Source organism: Akebia trifoliata, chromosome 9 (assembly GCF_017979445.1).
Source record: "Akebia trifoliata isolate Shusen 1 chromosome 9, ASM1797944v1, whole genome shotgun sequence".
Taxonomy (NCBI): Eukaryota; Viridiplantae; Streptophyta; class Magnoliopsida; order Ranunculales; family Lardizabalaceae; genus Akebia; species Akebia trifoliata.
Window position 1 is genome coordinate 754787 of NC_141383.1, and position 16455 is coordinate 771241.

The following is a 16455-nucleotide window of genomic DNA, read 5'->3' on the forward strand; positions in this document are numbered from 1 at the left end:
CTACGGTTATATGCATGCCACTACATCATTTTTGTCACCTTTGTGTCATTCCAGCATTTTCCTTCAAAATATGCGTGTTAATACCATAGTAGAGTAATTTAGATCTTTTGGTGACTATTGACCATGGTCTTCTACGATAGCATAATCGGCCATTGTTGAGTTGACTCAATGCTTATGTATACTATTTTGTACCAAAAAAAAAAGAGGATATTTTATTTTAAAATATTAAAATATTTTTTTAAATGTTAAAATTTTAATATATTTTATTTGACTCATTTGAGTCCACTTGAAAGTTGTTGACTTGACTCAACTCATTGAGCTTTTGAGTCTACCTATGATTTTTGAGGGGAGAAAGGGAATCCAATTTCCTCCCAAGGATGAAATTGAATTCCAAGGAAAATTAGAAGTAAAACTTCTAAAAGATGAATTTTCTGAGGATTATCAATTTTCTACCTATTTTCTATGCGCAATCCAACATATCCTAAATTTATTCTTAAAAATCATTTAGTAAAAAAGAGAGTTGCTAGTGCACTCCAACTTTTACTTATTACACTCTAATTAAAATTATAAAAAATAAGTAGAAATAGTAAAACTTGGGGTGCCAATAGAAACTCTCTCTTTGTATATTTCTATTTGTTAGATTCAAGCTTCTATATGATTCAAATCCTAATTGTAAACTGTTGATGTTATTTGAATGTGTTATAATTCTTTGTAATATTGAGGAAATAACTTAAACCATACTTTTGTAATGGGTTCGAATGGTAATTTAAGAAATTGGAGTGTAATAAGTAAAATTTGGTCTGTCAATAGCAGCTCTTAAAATATTTCAGTTAGCCGAGTCAAAGGAGGTCAATAAATATTTGAAAACTCGGTCTTGAGACTCAGTCGAGCAATAAAACCATGGGTCTCCAGATGTAGCGCATGTTAGCCAAAAAAACCTATAGTGTCTACAATGCACAGAGTGTAGTTGAACACCCGTCTACTATTAATAAGGCCCACTTACAGAAACTGTAGACTCAAAGCGGAGAAATGTTCCAAACACTTCCCTTTACTGTCATCTCAACGACATCAACGGTCACTATATCCATCACCACCTCTCGTTCCCGCCAAAACCAAAATTCAAATCTTTTTCAGCAAATCTCAACAATACCAACTCTACCCTCACTGATCTCAAAACCCAATGTGAATAATCCTCAAAATCTACTCCAACCCATCTTCATATTCCTTCCAACCTTTCATCATATTCTTCTCTCATCCAAGATTGCATCGATTCATCTCAATGGGTTTACGCCCGACACCTTCCTTCAAACCAAAATCCTTATGCTCTATGCTAGAGCTGATGGGTTATCGGATTTACGTGTTGCACAGGAATTGTTTGATGAAATGTCCAAAAGAAACTCGATACCATGGAACACCATGATCCTTGCCTACGCACGTGTGGATGATCATGCAGAAATGTTGGAGCTATTTTGTAGAATGTGGGGTTCGGGAATTTTACCCTACAAATTTACTTTCCCGAGTGTTGTTAAGGCTTGTGTAGCAGTAGAAGATTGTGATGGAGTTAGGCAAGTTCAAGTTTTGATTTTTAAGATTGGTTTGAATTGTAATTCAGTTGTAGGTGGGTCTCTGGTGGATGGTTATGCTAGAATTGGACCAATGAGTGATGCGGTTTCTGCATTTGAGGAGATCGATGATCAGAACGTTGTTGCTTGGAATGTGATTGTTGGTGGGTATGCGAGGGTGATGAAATGGATAGAGGCATGGGGATTTTTTCATAAAATGGGTAAGTTCGGTGTGGTCCCCGACAATTTCACTTTCGCCACAATGTTAAGGATTTGTGGTTCTTTGAGATCTTTGGATAGAGGGAAGCAAATGCATGCTAAATTGATCATCCATGGTTGTGAGAGTAATGTTTTTATGGGACATGTATGCAAAATGTGGGGATGAAGAGAGTTGTTTGCAAATTTTTGAACGGACGAAAGAAAGAAATCAAGTTACTTGGAACTCTATGATATCCGGGGAAGTTCAATTTGGACATTTTTCAAAGGCACTAGTTCTATTTTTGAGAATGAACATGTTGGGTTATAAGAGTGATCGATATAATTTAGGAAGCATTCTCGTAGCTTGTGCTGGTTTGGCCAATGTTGAAATGGGTCAAGAATTGCATTGATGTTCGGCCCGATGAATTTACGTTTACTACCCTTTTGACCCTTTGTGCTGATCAAGGAAATGAAGATCAAGGCAAGCAAATCCATGCTCATGTATTAGAACCGTTGGTGCACAAAATATGATTGTAGAAACCGAGTTGGTTCACAGGTATTCAAATAGAACATTAGTGCAATTCTAGAGTTGTCTATTTTAGTTCTTCCTTCTCTACTTTTGAGTTGACATATCGAACTTTTACTGTGACCTCAAGAATATTTTCCAGAAAAATATGTGAAAAAATCTTTTGGATGATTTCTCTTTTTTTATTATTGTTATTTATTTATTTATTTTTTTTATGATTTCTATATTGCCAGAAAAAAAATCTCTGTTCAATGATTTTTTATTATTATTTATCATTAAAGATAAATTTATTGAGAAGAGAACAAGGGGGGACGAGATGACCCGCCCAATACAAAGAGAAAAGGGAAACAAAGAAAGCAAAACACAACAAAAACAACGATACACGCCCAACAGTTACTCTCGTGACCAAGAACACACCCTACCCCATCGCACGACAAAATCTTCAAAGAAGATCCCCTTGAACTCCTTATAAAGTTTGGACCAAGAAAACATAAACTCCAAAATCGAAAGAACTAGGCATTCCAACGTGAAAATTTTTTGTTCAAAAATGCATTGATTGCGATCATTCCAAATACCCCGACAAATTGTAAAAAGAGTCAAGAACCAAATAATCCGCTTGGAAGACGAGAAAGAAACCCCCCACGACAACCAAGCTTCCAAGGTCAACTTAACGGAACGAGGAAAACAACCTACTAGACCAAATAGAAACAAGAAGTGCGACCAAACGTGATAAGCCGCCTGGCAATGAATGAAAAGGTGATCCATTGTTTCTGCCTAAGAGCCACACATACAACACTGATTCGGAGAAATAACGTCTCTTTTAATTAACAGATCCAACGTTGCGAGTCTTCCTAATGCCGTTGACCAAAGGAAGAAAGATATCTTAGAGGGTATCTTACCACCCTAGACAAAAGAGTGAGGGAACGTTGCTGCGCTTATTGGGACAATTCCATCGTACAAAGATTTAACCGTAAACCTTCCATCCCTAGTGCCTTCCAACACTTTCTTGTCTTCCGACAAGTTTTGCATATAGCTGTTCTACACCACAACAATTAGCCTCCCTATCATATCTACCTCCCAATCATTAAAAGTTCTTTTGACCCAAAGTCCCAGTTTGTCATGCCATTTTCAAATTCTTGAAAGTCAAAATAACTTGATTCTTTTTCAAAGACAAATCGAAAAGATCCGGTAACAAGTCCTTAAGGGGACCATTCCCACACCACCAATCCTCTCAGAATCTCACCTTAGTCCCACACCCAACCTTATACTTCACTCTTCTCTTGGAAAATAGAAGTCTTTTTAGAATACCCTTCCACACTCCACACCCCATCGTACTTTTCGCCGGACCACTCTCCCATCCATTCCCCTTTACCCCAAATTTATCAACAATTACTTTCCTCCAAAGGCTTCCTTTCTCCTTCCCAAATCTCCAAAGCCATTTTTCCAACAATGCCGAATTCATAGATCCAAAATTACGAAAACCCAAACCCCCATTCTTCTTAGGCAAACATAATTTACTCCAACTTATCCAATGATTTATCTAGCTGTCTTTTTCGTGCTACAAAAACTCACAACAAATTCTAATTAATTGCACTTCCACTCTCCTTGGTAATGAGAAAAATGAGGAGATATAGATCGGAATACTAGCTAGAGCACTATTAATGAGTGTAATCTTCTCTCCTTTAGATAAAAGCTTAACTTTTCAAGTACTTACATATCTTTCTCATCCTTTCAATCACCGGCTCCCAAATGTCTTTGCTTGTATAACTCATTCCCAAAGGTAGTCCCAAATACGTGGATGGAAAAGCCCCCATTTGGAATCCGATCGATGCCGCCGCTACCTCCACCCCTTCTTGGACGTCCACCCTAAATAGCATGCTTTTATGGAGATTTATCAGAATACCAGATATTGCCTCAAAACACCCAAGAATGCTACTTAAGAAGCTTAATTGTCTTGGCGAGTACTCCAAAAAGATTGAAGTATCATCTACAAACTGAAGATGCGAGATTGTATGACCACCCACACCAGTAGTAAACCCTGTACGCTCCCCCTCAAACACTGCCTTAGATAGCATCCTTCCTAAGGCTTCCATGACTATCACAAAAAAGAAAGGCGACAACGGATCTCCTTGGCAGAGGACACCCTAGAACTTCTAAAGTACCCCGTTGGAACACCATTGATCAAGATCGAAAATGTAGCAGTGGAAATGCATTTCATGACCCATCGAACCCACCTTTACCCAGACCCCATCATCCTCAATAGGTACTTCACCAGATTCCAGTTCACGTGATCGTAAGCTTTCTCTAAATCAACTTTGCAAACAAGCTTCGAAATATTGGCTTTCCTACGCAAGTCGATACATTCATTCGCTATAAGAACCCTATCCAGAATTTATCTCCCCGTTACAAAAACCCCTTGAGCCAGGCCAATGATAGTACTTAGCACAGTCTTAAATCTAGAGGCCAAGACCTTAGAGACGATTTTATAAATTGAACACACCAGACTGATTGGTCTAAAAATCGTAATGTCTTTCGTACCTGACACTTTAGGGGTTAAAGCCAAGAAAGTACAATTAGAACCCAGGTCTAAGAAACCTTCCCTATGAAAGTCTTCGATAGTTGTCATCAAATCATCTCTCACAGCCCCCCAACAAGCTTTGAAGAAACCTAGAGAGAAACCATCCTGTCCCGGAGCCTTATCGCTAGCCAATCCACTCACCACTCCCCAAACTTCTTCTGTCTTGAGTAATCTTTCAAGCCAACTCTGTTGATTTAGGGAGATGCTATCGAAATGTAAAGAATCTAACGTGGGCTTGACCGCATATTCCTCCGTATACAGGTTTTTATAGAATTGTACCACCCCCTCACACACCTCCTCCTCACCCACTTTCCATGTATCATTGATTTTAAGTTTTGAAACGAAGTTGACCCGATTGTTAAGATTTGCCATACGGTGAAAAAATGATGTGTTTTTGTCTCCCTCCTTAAGCCAATGGACTGTCGACTTTTATTTCCAACAAATTTCCTCCATTGTAGATAATCTTTGGAATGCAACTTTGAGATTCGCATGTCGAAAACTCTCTTCAACTCCCAGAAAACCTCTTTCCTCTTTACTCTCAAACTCTTGTAGCTTCACCAACACGACACTTTTCATTTCTTTCACAAACCCAAATAATTCCTTATTCCATATTTTCAACTTTTCTTTTAGCCTCAACACGGTCCCTAGCTTTCCTTCAAACAAGAACTCATTCCACCAAGTTTGAATCATCTCCCCAAACCCTTAATGCTCTAGGGACATATTTTCAAATCTAAAAGGCGTGGGCCAATTCCTCGGTGCTCCGGCAACCAAAGAAATAGGAGAATGATTAGACGCAGGATTCGGCCACTTTTCCTGAATAATCCTTCCAAAGTGTTCTTCTCACTCCACCGAAATGAGAAATCGGTCTAATATGATAAGATTTGGATCTCCTGATTGTTTGACCAAGTAAATCTTCCCCCACATAGTGGAAGATCAATCAACTCATTCCAATCAACAAAATCCGAGAACCTACGCATTTTTGGGGTGATTCTCGATCCTCCCCTCTTTTCGAATGAAAATCGGATAACATTGAAGTCACCCCCCAACACCCACAGTTTATTTGAACGCCCTTTGATATCATCTAACTCTTCCCAGAAATGGCTTCGCTCTCTCTCTCTCTCTAACGTTGGACCATAAATCCCTAAAAAGACCCAGGTGAAATCCTCTCCAATCAACCTGCATAAGATTGAGACCAAAAAGGCCTTGATAAGCTCGTCTTCCACCACCACTGACTTCCTATACCACAATAGAATGATACTGCCCGAAGCCCCCCATGAAGGAAGCACGCACCACCCCACTGACCGAATCCCCCAAATCTCCCGAATCAATCTACCATCCACTTTATCTAGCTTGGATTCTTGCAAGGCCACAATGTGAGGCTTTTGATGATAAAGAACAACTTTGATAGCTGCTCTTTTCGTAGCCGCATTCAACCCCCTAACATTCCAAGAGAAAATTCTAATCCACATTTAAACTTGCTAAGTGCCTTCTGGCCCTCTTCCCTTTTGTAACTGCTAATGGAAAATCCTCCACAGATCTCTTCAATTGAATAATTTCATTCTTTAGTCTTTTATTCCTCTCCTTGGCCATATTGCCGCAACCCAAAAGCTGTCTCGAAATCTTTAACCTTGAGAATTCATATTGAAAACGATCTCTAGGCGACATCCCCACTCCCCCATGATCTGAGGGGACCCTCCCCGAAAGTGGCCACTGCCCCACCACCTTCTGCATGCAAAACTCCACTCCTTTACTAGTTTTCAGGGCCACGTTAACCAATGATTGAGACATTTTACCTTCGTTTCTGACTGACATACCCACTTTCAGTCCGGATTCCAGCATATTAGCTAATATCTGTTCTGTCATAATCCCTAAGTTAGTGTGGTAGTCTTTACTTCCAATTCCCAATCTATCTGGCGACGTTGACTTTGTAGAATCTGCAGAGGGACTACCTTTTCCTTGCAAAAACCGCGCAGAATCCATATCGTTATCAACCTCCATTAAGAGTCCTATATCCCCTCTTACCTGATAATCTTGCCATGTATCTTGTTGGCCAACTATAGCTTTGTCTCTCTCACTTGTTATTAGTTTGCTCGTCATGTGCATTGTCCCATTGATGCCACCCAACTGTGCCGATGAAATGCATAACCCTAGAACCCACAAGTCTCCTGTACTCACCAAGAAATTGAAAAAGAAAGTCCCCTCTACCCCAATGCCCAAACCCCACCTCCCATCCTTCGTTCTGCCCTTGTATTGCCCATGCTAAGAATAAAAGGAAGGCAGAATACACATCGGATGAACCACGCTCTGTTGGTCATTGAACATGCACCCCCCCAGGTAACCATCTTCAACCGCTAAAGCAGACCAGACTTCCCTCTGAGCATTCCTTCCCGAAGCTTCAACGACAGTTGCAACCTGCCCAAACCCACTTAACTCCTTCCTAGATTGTCCTTGCTCCTTCCCCACTTAACTCCCACTTTACGAGTCAGCTTTTTCCTTGATTTAATGGGTATCCATTCACAATACGGTGTCAATGTAGTAGAAGATTATTCCCATGAAGCCACATTTTCATCAAGTTACCCTAGTGATTTATATGAGTGCAAAATGCCAATTTTGCTGTTTTCATTATTGTCAAGCATCTACTTTTTATAATCAGTATGTTATAAATGGTCTTGAGCTTATTTGACGAATGTCCAAACTACCTTAACTAAATATTTGGTAAGAACTAGACACTTCAAACCAATAGAAGAGTACTTTTTTTCAAAAATGCATTGTCCATATACACCATTATATATCTGTCTGACATATGTAATGCCATAAATGCTGAACCAAACATGCGGTGATATATGATGTTATTTTGTAATATTGTGCCTTTCAATTTGAAATTGGTGTATTTGTCTTCATGCCTGCAGTTGCAATCACTTGACGCTCTTGGGCTTTTAGAAATCACTAAGCAAGAACTTGTAGAACCGAGGGTCAGTATTTATGACTGAAGATCTACGTACTCAGTTCTTCATGGAAGACTTTGAGATTTAATTAGTGGCTTATTTTGTTTCAAGTTGCATGCCAGTCCTTTTGAGCCTCTATAACAACTCAAGAAGTCTTCAAAAGTTAATCTTATTTCTTACCATGGTATGTTGTTCTTAGAGTTAAGAAGCCAATAGGGCTTGCCAGTTGACCCCCTTCACTTCTTTGACATTCTATTGTACAATTATCATTATTACCAGAAACAGTCTAGAAGACATTTTATATAAATATTTCAAATCAAATTTAAACCTAGTAAGTATTATTAGAATTAACTGACTTGCAAATGGTAATCATCATAGTGAGTTAAATTCATTGTGTGGTTGGATCATCCAACATCACATCTATATGGGCCCCCCCACAAGCAGGAGTTCTAATAGAGTATAAGAACATAAAGTATAGTAAAGATTGACTCATGTTCTGGTTTTTTTTTGGTTTAGGTGGGACTTAGAACCCGTTTGGATACACTTAAAAAGTAACTTTTTTGACTTTTGAAAGTTGAAAAGTTAAAAAAACTTGTTTGAGTTAATTTTAAAATCTAAACTTCTTTAAAAACAAAAGGAAACTACTTTCTACTTTCTAAAAGCTACTTTCTCCCAGAGCTACTTTGTTCTACGGTTACTTTCTAATTTGTATCCAATTCCAAAAAAGGTCTTAGCATGTAAGGGGGAGAGTCGGGAGTGGTTTTTGTCTATTTTTTTCTTTTTATTTCTACTTATCCATTCCTTTAGTTCTGTATTAGGTAGGTATGCTCAAGCCCCAATATATTTTCTTTGATTTTCTAATAAGAATTTTGTATCTATCCAAAAAAAAAAAAGACTAGATCCTTTATCTCTACAATTTACATAGGCATGCACATGCATGCATTGGAGACAAGTGCACATTCACAAATGGGCATGTGCAAGTCCAAAGAATATTTGAAGTTGCAAAAAAATCCACATTAAATTGCAGTGATTTATTCCTATTGGCTAATTAAGTTGATGTTTGTCTGATAATACAGGATGATTGTCAACCTCTAGTTGAGGCTGAGCATGCATATCACCAGTGCATTACTGCTTTCAAAGAGGTATCTACTAAAAGATTCTTGAAACATTGTATCTAAACTTGATTTTGTTGATTTTGCGTCCAATCCATTTTGATATTTGGAATAATAAGGCATGGGTTGAGCAGTAGTGTTGGCCCGGCCAATAGAAACCAACTTTCAATTTTGCTACCGACCAATAGATAATTTCTTAAGTACCTTTTATGGGATTTGCGTTCCTTTGGCTTTTTAAGGAGAGGATCATACCTCAAGATAAAATTTCTTTTGCATTATTTGATGGTATTTTAGCAGACTTACTCGATTGAAAGATCATTGATTGAAAATATTTGGGGAAACCCATTTCCAGATTCCCCTTGGACTCAGGAGTGGAGGCCCTCTCGAGGTAGTGTCTTTGGACAAAACATAAACATAAGAGTCATGATAAACCAACTCAAAAAAAAAAAAAAAAAACTCAACTGATGAGGCATGTTCACCGAACCATAGATTTTTCCTCGAGATACACAAGGAAAATATATGGTTGAAGTATATTTGATTTTTTTTTTTTTTTTTAGTCAGTTTATCATCGTTCTTAAAATAACCACCTTAGCCATTTGAGGCAATCATCAAACTAGATGCATTGTATGTCGATAGGATGAAGAATATACAAACTAACCTTTCATAAAATTGAAAAGTTAATAGAGATTTTTTTTTTTGTTTTTTGTTTTTCTGCTTCGCTTGGAATATATTGGGTCTTTCCTAAGGCTATGGTTCATATCTTCTCTTATTGGCCTAGTGACATGTTTTATATTAAAGTTAATGCTCTTAAGAAACATCCATGCATGCTATGCATGCCATGCAGCTAGAAGAATGTCTATAGCAAGGTAGCAACATCGGGATTTCTTCGAGGAGAAATCTGGGGAAAAAGTCGTGGACTGGAAACTACTTAGTCAAGCAACCTAAAAGTTTTCAAGGGAACTAAAACTCTCTTAAGGAAGAATGTTAAATCAATTAAGTCATAGTCAGCATATAGACTATCAAACAACAACATTACTAACATTTACTTTTAAGGTTCTCCTATATAGTTAAATTTTGGAGTCCAACCATACGAAGAATAGAAAACTAAGTGGATTCTTCGACTAGAATGTTTAGCCAAGTAAAATTTGCTCTAGTAATATGATGATGCCCCTTAGAATTTTTTCATTAATGTCCTCTCTGATTTTGGTTAGAATGTGATGTTTTGCTGAAGTCTCTTGTTTATTATCAGAAGGAAGATAAAATAATCTTCAACAATGAATATATATATTAGTGAAATAGAGCAATTCATTTCTACTTGTTTTATAATCCCTGCACAGGTAGCTCAATCTGAAAATTTATGGGCGATCTCTAATTCTCACGAAGTTAAAACAGAGTATCTGACATGTTTAAGGGCGATCTTGAATTTAAGGCATCTATTAGGCCTTATAAGTGAGACCAGCACCACCGACAAGACACAAGTGTCAAGGAAATCTACTCTGCAAAAGCTGAAAGAGGAGATCAAGCGAGTTGAGGCTGAACTCTTGCCTCAGAGAAGGCGTAGAAACTAATGTATGATATTATAGTTTAAAGATGATCAATAAAGATCTCTTGGGGTATCGGGTACCACCATCACAAGTTTAACAAAAGTGGATTTAAACATGTATGTTGGTTCAAAAGCACTACGAAGAAATCAGTTTTATGATTTTATCTGTTTTTCAAAATTTGAAATTTTGATGTTGAGTGAAATAGAGAATAGGTGCATTCATGGGTTAGTCCCCCCACACCCCAAGCATTTTATGTAAGAAACGACATTTTAAACCACATCGTGACTCAAAAATCTGCTGAGTCAAACGACTCAATTGAATTTTGGATACTAAAATTTGTTCGAGGATTAGAAACCCGACTGTTTTATGCATGTATGTACAATATATTTTCAGAAATTTAATATATATATTTATTCGACTCCTCCGAGTTGATTCATGGTCGAATTTAAGTTCTAAATGAATAGATGAGATTATTGGTGATCATGGATATAATTACATCAGTTATTGAAGTTCAAATTTTAGGAAATTGTAGCTGGGATTGTCATTGCTGGCTTCAAACCCATGTCCATACAATAGACAATCGTCTGGACTTGCCATGTTGACAAGTGTCATTCTCCATGTCATCCCCATGCAATGCTCATAATTCTTCTTGCCATGTTGAAAAAAAACAAAACTTAAGCGGCCAAATTTTCAAACCAGCATCCAAACAAATGATCGTGATCGTAGGATGCTTACAGATCCAACGGTGGATGTCTTTTAAAACAGTCACTTAAGTCACGTTTCTTTTAAGTTTTTTCTATTTGCAACTTCCTCCCCGCACATATCTTAAAAAAAATTGAACATCTTAGAATATCCGACTCCTGTGCGGGGAGGTAGTTGCAAATAGAGAAAATTTAAAAGAAACGTGATTTAAGTGACTGTTTTAAACGAGATCCACCGTTGGATCTGTGGGCATCCAACGATCACGATCATTTGTATGGGTATTGGTTTAAATGGGAAATGTTCAGCAACAAACATTTTGGCAAAACATTTTTCAAAACATGGGTCAGAGGTTTTGGAATGGGCTGATTTTTGGTGAGGATGATCTCTACGGTGAGGAGATCATCATCACCAAAAATCAGCCCATTCCAAAACTTCTAACCCCATCAAAAATGGTTTACAAAAAATGGACGGTCCACGATTTTTCAACTTGTAAACTGGGGCTAAAAGTTTTGGAATGGGCTGATTTTTGGTGAGGATGATCTCCTCACCGTAGAGATCATCCTCTCCAAAAATCAGCCCTTTCCAAAACCTCTAACCCATGTTTTGAAAAATGTTTTGCCAAAATGTTTGTCAAAATGTTTGTTGCTGAACATAATATATATGTCTACACACACCTACAAATGTAAGTTGGATTTGGAGTAGCTTTTAAAGTGTAAGTTGGATTTGGAGTTTGACTTTCGTCGAGTAAGTGTAAGTTGGATTTGGAGTTGAGTGGAGTATAAATATGTCTCAGTGGCTCAACTCATCTCTCAACTTATATCTCTTACCTTAATTGTCATTTGAGATAGAGAAGGAGAGTAGTAAGCTGTTTGTGTCCAACAATGTCAGACTACATATTTTCAGACAATGACTACAAATTCTCACCTACGGATGCAAATTTATTGGGCAAACTCAAAGCTAGGGAAAACAAAGATGAGCTTGGATCAAAACCCATTAAGGATTGCGACATCTACAACTTTGAACCATGGAATCTCCCAGGTATGTGTGTGTTTATGTATGTATGTATGTAACTTTTTCTTCTCATTCTTTTTATTACAATGCTTTAATAGACTAATTTTTTTATGGCTTTTTTTTAGGGCTTGTGGAGACAGAAAAGATTATAGAACTGTATTGCTACGTTCGAAGAAAAAAGAAGACAGCGACCTCAGCCCATCGAACTGTGGCAGGAAGAGGTCGATGGATTACTCATGGTAATCGTAAGGAAATTACGGATAAAGGTGAGGTGATTGGACACAGGCAAGCGCTAATATTCAAGCAGGGCATGGAACAGAACACTGAATGGATAATGCACGAATATACCTCACCCCCAATTTATAACAACCAGAACCAGGTTGGTGTTTTTTTTTTTTGTTTTTTTTTATTCTTGTTATCTTGTACTTTATAGAACTCGAAACATTTATTTTTGGTTTGTTGACATTTCTTTTTTTCTTCTATATTGTAGAAGCAATTTCAAGAAATGGTGTTGTGTAGAATTATGAATAGTGGTCGTGCAAAGAATAAAGCGGTCAACAGTAATGGATCGGTTATGAGCTCTGATTCGGTAGAAACGTGGGAACCGAGTTTCGAAAGCCGGGAGACGTTTGTAAACGATGTATCAGCTGGGGAACACAGCGAGGACTGGATTCATGACTGGATTCGTCAACTATCATCTGTTGGAGGAACATTTTGATCTGATTGTCAAGAATGAAGTATTTGTTGGGATCAAAAAGAATATTAATAAATAAAATGTTGCTTGCTTTATGATTTAGTTATGGTATCAGAGTTTCAACTTTTTTGATTTCTCTCTCAAAATCCATCGTTTTGAATTTGAATTTTTTTCCCTATTAGCATTTGTATTCCATCATGATCCTTTGTTGCTACATGCCAATCAACCAATATCCCTCATGTAGAGAAAATTGGCTATAGCCACTTAGGATCCCATCTTGACTAGCACTTTGGGAGAAACTAGATGGTGCCAATGTTTAGGGTAATTGGCTATTCGGGTCCCCTTTGGTTAAATAATGTCATGAATTTTGTTGGTGGTACGCTAGTTGCAGAGAAGTGATTGTTCTTGATTAGTTCCATGAACGTAGGCGCACCATCGAGCCATGTAAAATTAGAACCTGTACTTCAAACCTATGTTTCAGTGTACCAAAATTAACAATTAGTTTTTCATGGAAATAACACGTCCTAGAATTTGCAGGCTACAAAGAAGAAACAAACCAAGAAAATTCTGGCAACCTTGCAAGTTTCAATATGAAACCCACACTACTTCTATGCAATAAAAAAATGTAAAATGGTCTAGACACTCTGAAAATAAAAAAAACACACAATAATACACGTAAAATGATAGAACATGTCTCATAACGCTCACTCATTCCATCTACTTGAGACTTTGCAACTTCTCATTAATTCTCAAGAATACCATAGAATTGTGAGACCTATCTCTAATAATTACATCGATAAAATCATCTCCTATTTCTGTAGGGCAACATGATTCAGCAAAGCTTCCTTCTGACTGATAATTGATATAACCTGCCAAACTACACTACAAACCATTGGATTGGATGATGAATAGCAAAGTTTCCAAGGAGTCAGCCTTCCATTTCCTTCATCCAAATTATGACACAATGATAAGTCCTTCACCTTAGCTCAGTTCCAACTAAGTTTGCCAGGAAAGCTTATGACAAAAATTGGTCAATCCGACTAACTATTCACAAAAATGTGCGTAACATAGGTAGATATATGTTTATAGCATGAAATAGATTTACCACCAATTTCCCCATTAATGTACTTTTGAAAGATGAAGACAACAGGGAGACGCCATTAACAACATCTGAAATTCATTTGAAGTCACCAGAAACTGAATAAATCATTTTTCATAACCTAGAAAATACACTCCTTTGATGGTAAGGCCCAACATGGCAAAGTAAAGTAGATGGATAGGTCACAGCCCCAACAAAATCTGAAGTAACGAAGAAAAAGATGCCCTGATGAATTATAAAAATGAAATAAAAAATGGACCCTCTTACTCACACAAGGTGGTTTTTGCAGAAACACCTCCAAATCTTCTAATGAAATCAGAAAGGTTCATTTGTTTGAATTCGATTGGAAGAGATCCAAGTTCAAAAAATTCACTGGAAATTTGTCCAAAAATCACCAGATGAAGTTTGTTCATGGCAGGAGATCAGAGTTTACAAATATTTAATACTTCAATTGGTGTTTTCTGCATCTACATTTATTTCTTGATCTGTGAGGAGAAAGAAATATAGTTTTCAAGAACTCACACAGATTCTCGCAAATAAGAACTCTTACCTTTCGATCACGAACAGTCTTCAATGAACTTTCCATATTTTGCTCAAGATCGCGCAGTTCGTGGATGGTCAAATCGATCAGATCTTCCCCAATCCTCTGCCTATCAAATTAACTCATCAATACTACAAAAACCCTGCTTTGTGTAACCTCATCAAGACTACAGAAACCCTAATTAAAACCATCAAAACTTTAAAAAAAAAAAAAAAAAACCCAAATTTATCTTTTTTTATACTATTTGTTAAAAAAGCCTTCGGATTACCTAATTTCTCTCCGGAGTTTATTATTAATCTCCTTCTGCTTGTTCAAGCTATCTTGCAAATCCACAGATAAACTCATTCTGCCATAATTATGACAAACAATTTCGTATCGATGAAGATGGTCATACAAAAACTTAGGTACACTTGAGCAACGTTTTCCTTTTAGCACACTATTCATTATATATGAAATTAATTTTTTTACCAACAAGGAAAAAACCTAAGTTACATTTAAAAATATCCTTCCCAAAAATGTAATGTAATAGTCAAATATTAAAGGGGGTATTTTAATAATTTCAAAAATTATTTTCTATTTGGTAAAAAAAATTGAAAATGACACCTTGCCTACTCTGTAGGTATATTCATAATAAATTGACCCCCAAAGTAGCATATCAAAATTATTAGAAATTCAATGATTTTTATTTTTATTTTTTATTATTGATGATTTCTCTTTAAATTTGATATCCATGTATTTTTTGGTTATAACTTTCCTTTTTGTTTGGTATTTTAGAAGCAATTCCAAGAATGGGTGTTATGTAGAATTAGAATGAGTGAGCATTCAAAATGTTCTGAAGAGAATGAAATGGTCAATCATTTGGAAGGAAGAGATGGAAAATGACAGAGGCAATTCGACGAAGCAAACAAATTTGAGCAACCAAAAGAACAACAACATCATCATACTGATTATCAAGGATACATCGAATCAAGCCTAACCTATGGATTATTTTGACGATGAAGAAGAATGTTTGAATCCGGAACTCATATCAATCTTGCAAAACAGTAATTATTATAACTTTTCGGGGCAAGGCAAATCTATTACACTGGACCACCTTATTGGGTCAATTCTCAATTTCTGATCCGACAAATATTTGGTTTATATTTGTTTGCATGTTATTTTGGTCTCAGTCAACATTTCTCACTTTGTAATTAATAAGTTTGGATTCAGTAATCATTAGGCAGGGCTTAATTTGGCTAAATATATTCTAGAAAATTTCATAAAAAATTTGGAAATTTTTTTAAAAATATGCAAAATGATGTTTTTAAATTTCTTATCAAAATCCATCATCTTCAACCTCCTTAAAAAATGGTATCTTGTTCTTGAGATTTGAATGTGAAAGAAAATAAATTTTTTGAGTGAGGGGAATAAAAATGTAACCATATTTGATTATTCATAATTATTTATTGGGACTATAAATCCATCTCCAACCGTGTCGATGAATTGGATCAAAACCAAAATCTGATCCATTTGTAATCTAATAACTTGAGTCCATGACTCTAGGTCAAGGATTTGGATTCCAATAAGGGTCCAAACCGACTACAATCCACTAGGGACCCTACCAATTTGGGTTCTGATTAGGGCCTTGAAGTAAGCCAAGTGGATTGACTCTATTGAATTTTAAGTTGACTCTGTATGTATACAGGTAGGTATGCAACTTGGTCCGGTTTAAACTGATAATCTAACTAAATTGATAGCTTTAGGGTGGTTTGGAACAAGTTGCAGTTCGGTTTGGGGTTAGAAAATGGAAAACCGATCAATTTGGTTTGGTTCTTGGATCAACCTTGTACAGAATCGAATCAAACTGAGAATCGAATCCTTATGCAATATATATATAATAATTATTATGAATTATTTTAGGAATTAGAACATAGATTAATGATCTTTTATGGATAAGCTAATGA

At 36.7% G+C, this 16455-nt stretch overlaps 2 protein-coding genes across 10 annotated transcripts in view; one reads left to right on the top strand and one right to left on the bottom strand.

The window, feature by feature from the left end:
- LOC147393971 (agamous-like MADS-box protein AP3) overlaps positions 1-14935 on the bottom strand; it is a 66239-nt gene extending 51304 nt beyond the window's left edge. For 5 of the 7 annotated variants that reach the window (XM_086453938.1, XM_086453937.1, XM_086453936.1 and 2 more), the window contains exons 1-2: positions 14781-14935; positions 14522-14621 (exon numbers count right to left, since the gene is read on the bottom strand). In XM_086453938.1, the coding sequence (XP_086310064.1) occupies positions 14522-14621; positions 14781-14857 (177 nt within the window). In that variant the 5' untranslated portion in view covers positions 14858-14935. Of the gene's footprint in view, positions 1-11814; positions 12898-13437; positions 14043-14521; positions 14622-14780 lie in introns of those variants that run through there. The other 2 variants (XM_086453932.1, XM_086453939.1) reach the window with 2 other exon arrangements.
- Positions 910-10642, top strand: LOC147393972 (uncharacterized). Of its 3 annotated transcripts, none has more exons than XR_015181446.1 (4): positions 910-2316; positions 7774-7836; positions 8886-8951; positions 10259-10334. XR_015181446.1 is itself a non-coding variant. In XM_086453929.1 (3 exons), exons 1-3 carry the CDS (start codon positions 7925-7927, stop codon positions 10487-10489), a joined length of 366 nt encoding a protein of 121 aa, XP_086310055.1. In that variant the 5' UTR covers positions 7847-7924; the 3' UTR covers positions 10490-10642. The 3 variants fall into 3 exon arrangements, 1 of the variants encoding a protein (XP_086310055.1); XR_015181447.1 differs by lacking the exon at positions 10259-10334 and adding an exon at positions 9274-9347; XM_086453929.1 differs by lacking the exons at positions 910-2316; positions 7774-7836 and adding an exon at positions 7847-7993 and having other exon boundaries at positions 10259-10642.
- Positions 14936-16455: the final 1520 nt, after the last annotated feature.

Bases quoted from the DNA above. Each gene is read 5' to 3' on its own strand.
- LOC147393972 (XM_086453929.1), top strand. From the start codon at position 7,925: ATGCCAGTCCTTTTGAGCCTCTATAACAACTCAAGAAGTCTTCAAAAG. The intron at 7,994-8,885 runs GTATGTTGTTCT...CTGATAATACAG, and splicing joins TAATCTTATTTCTTACCATG to GATGATTGTCAACCTCTAGT. The intron at 8,952-10,258 runs GTATCTACTAAA...ATCCCTGCACAG, and splicing joins GCATTACTGCTTTCAAAGAG to GTAGCTCAATCTGAAAATTT.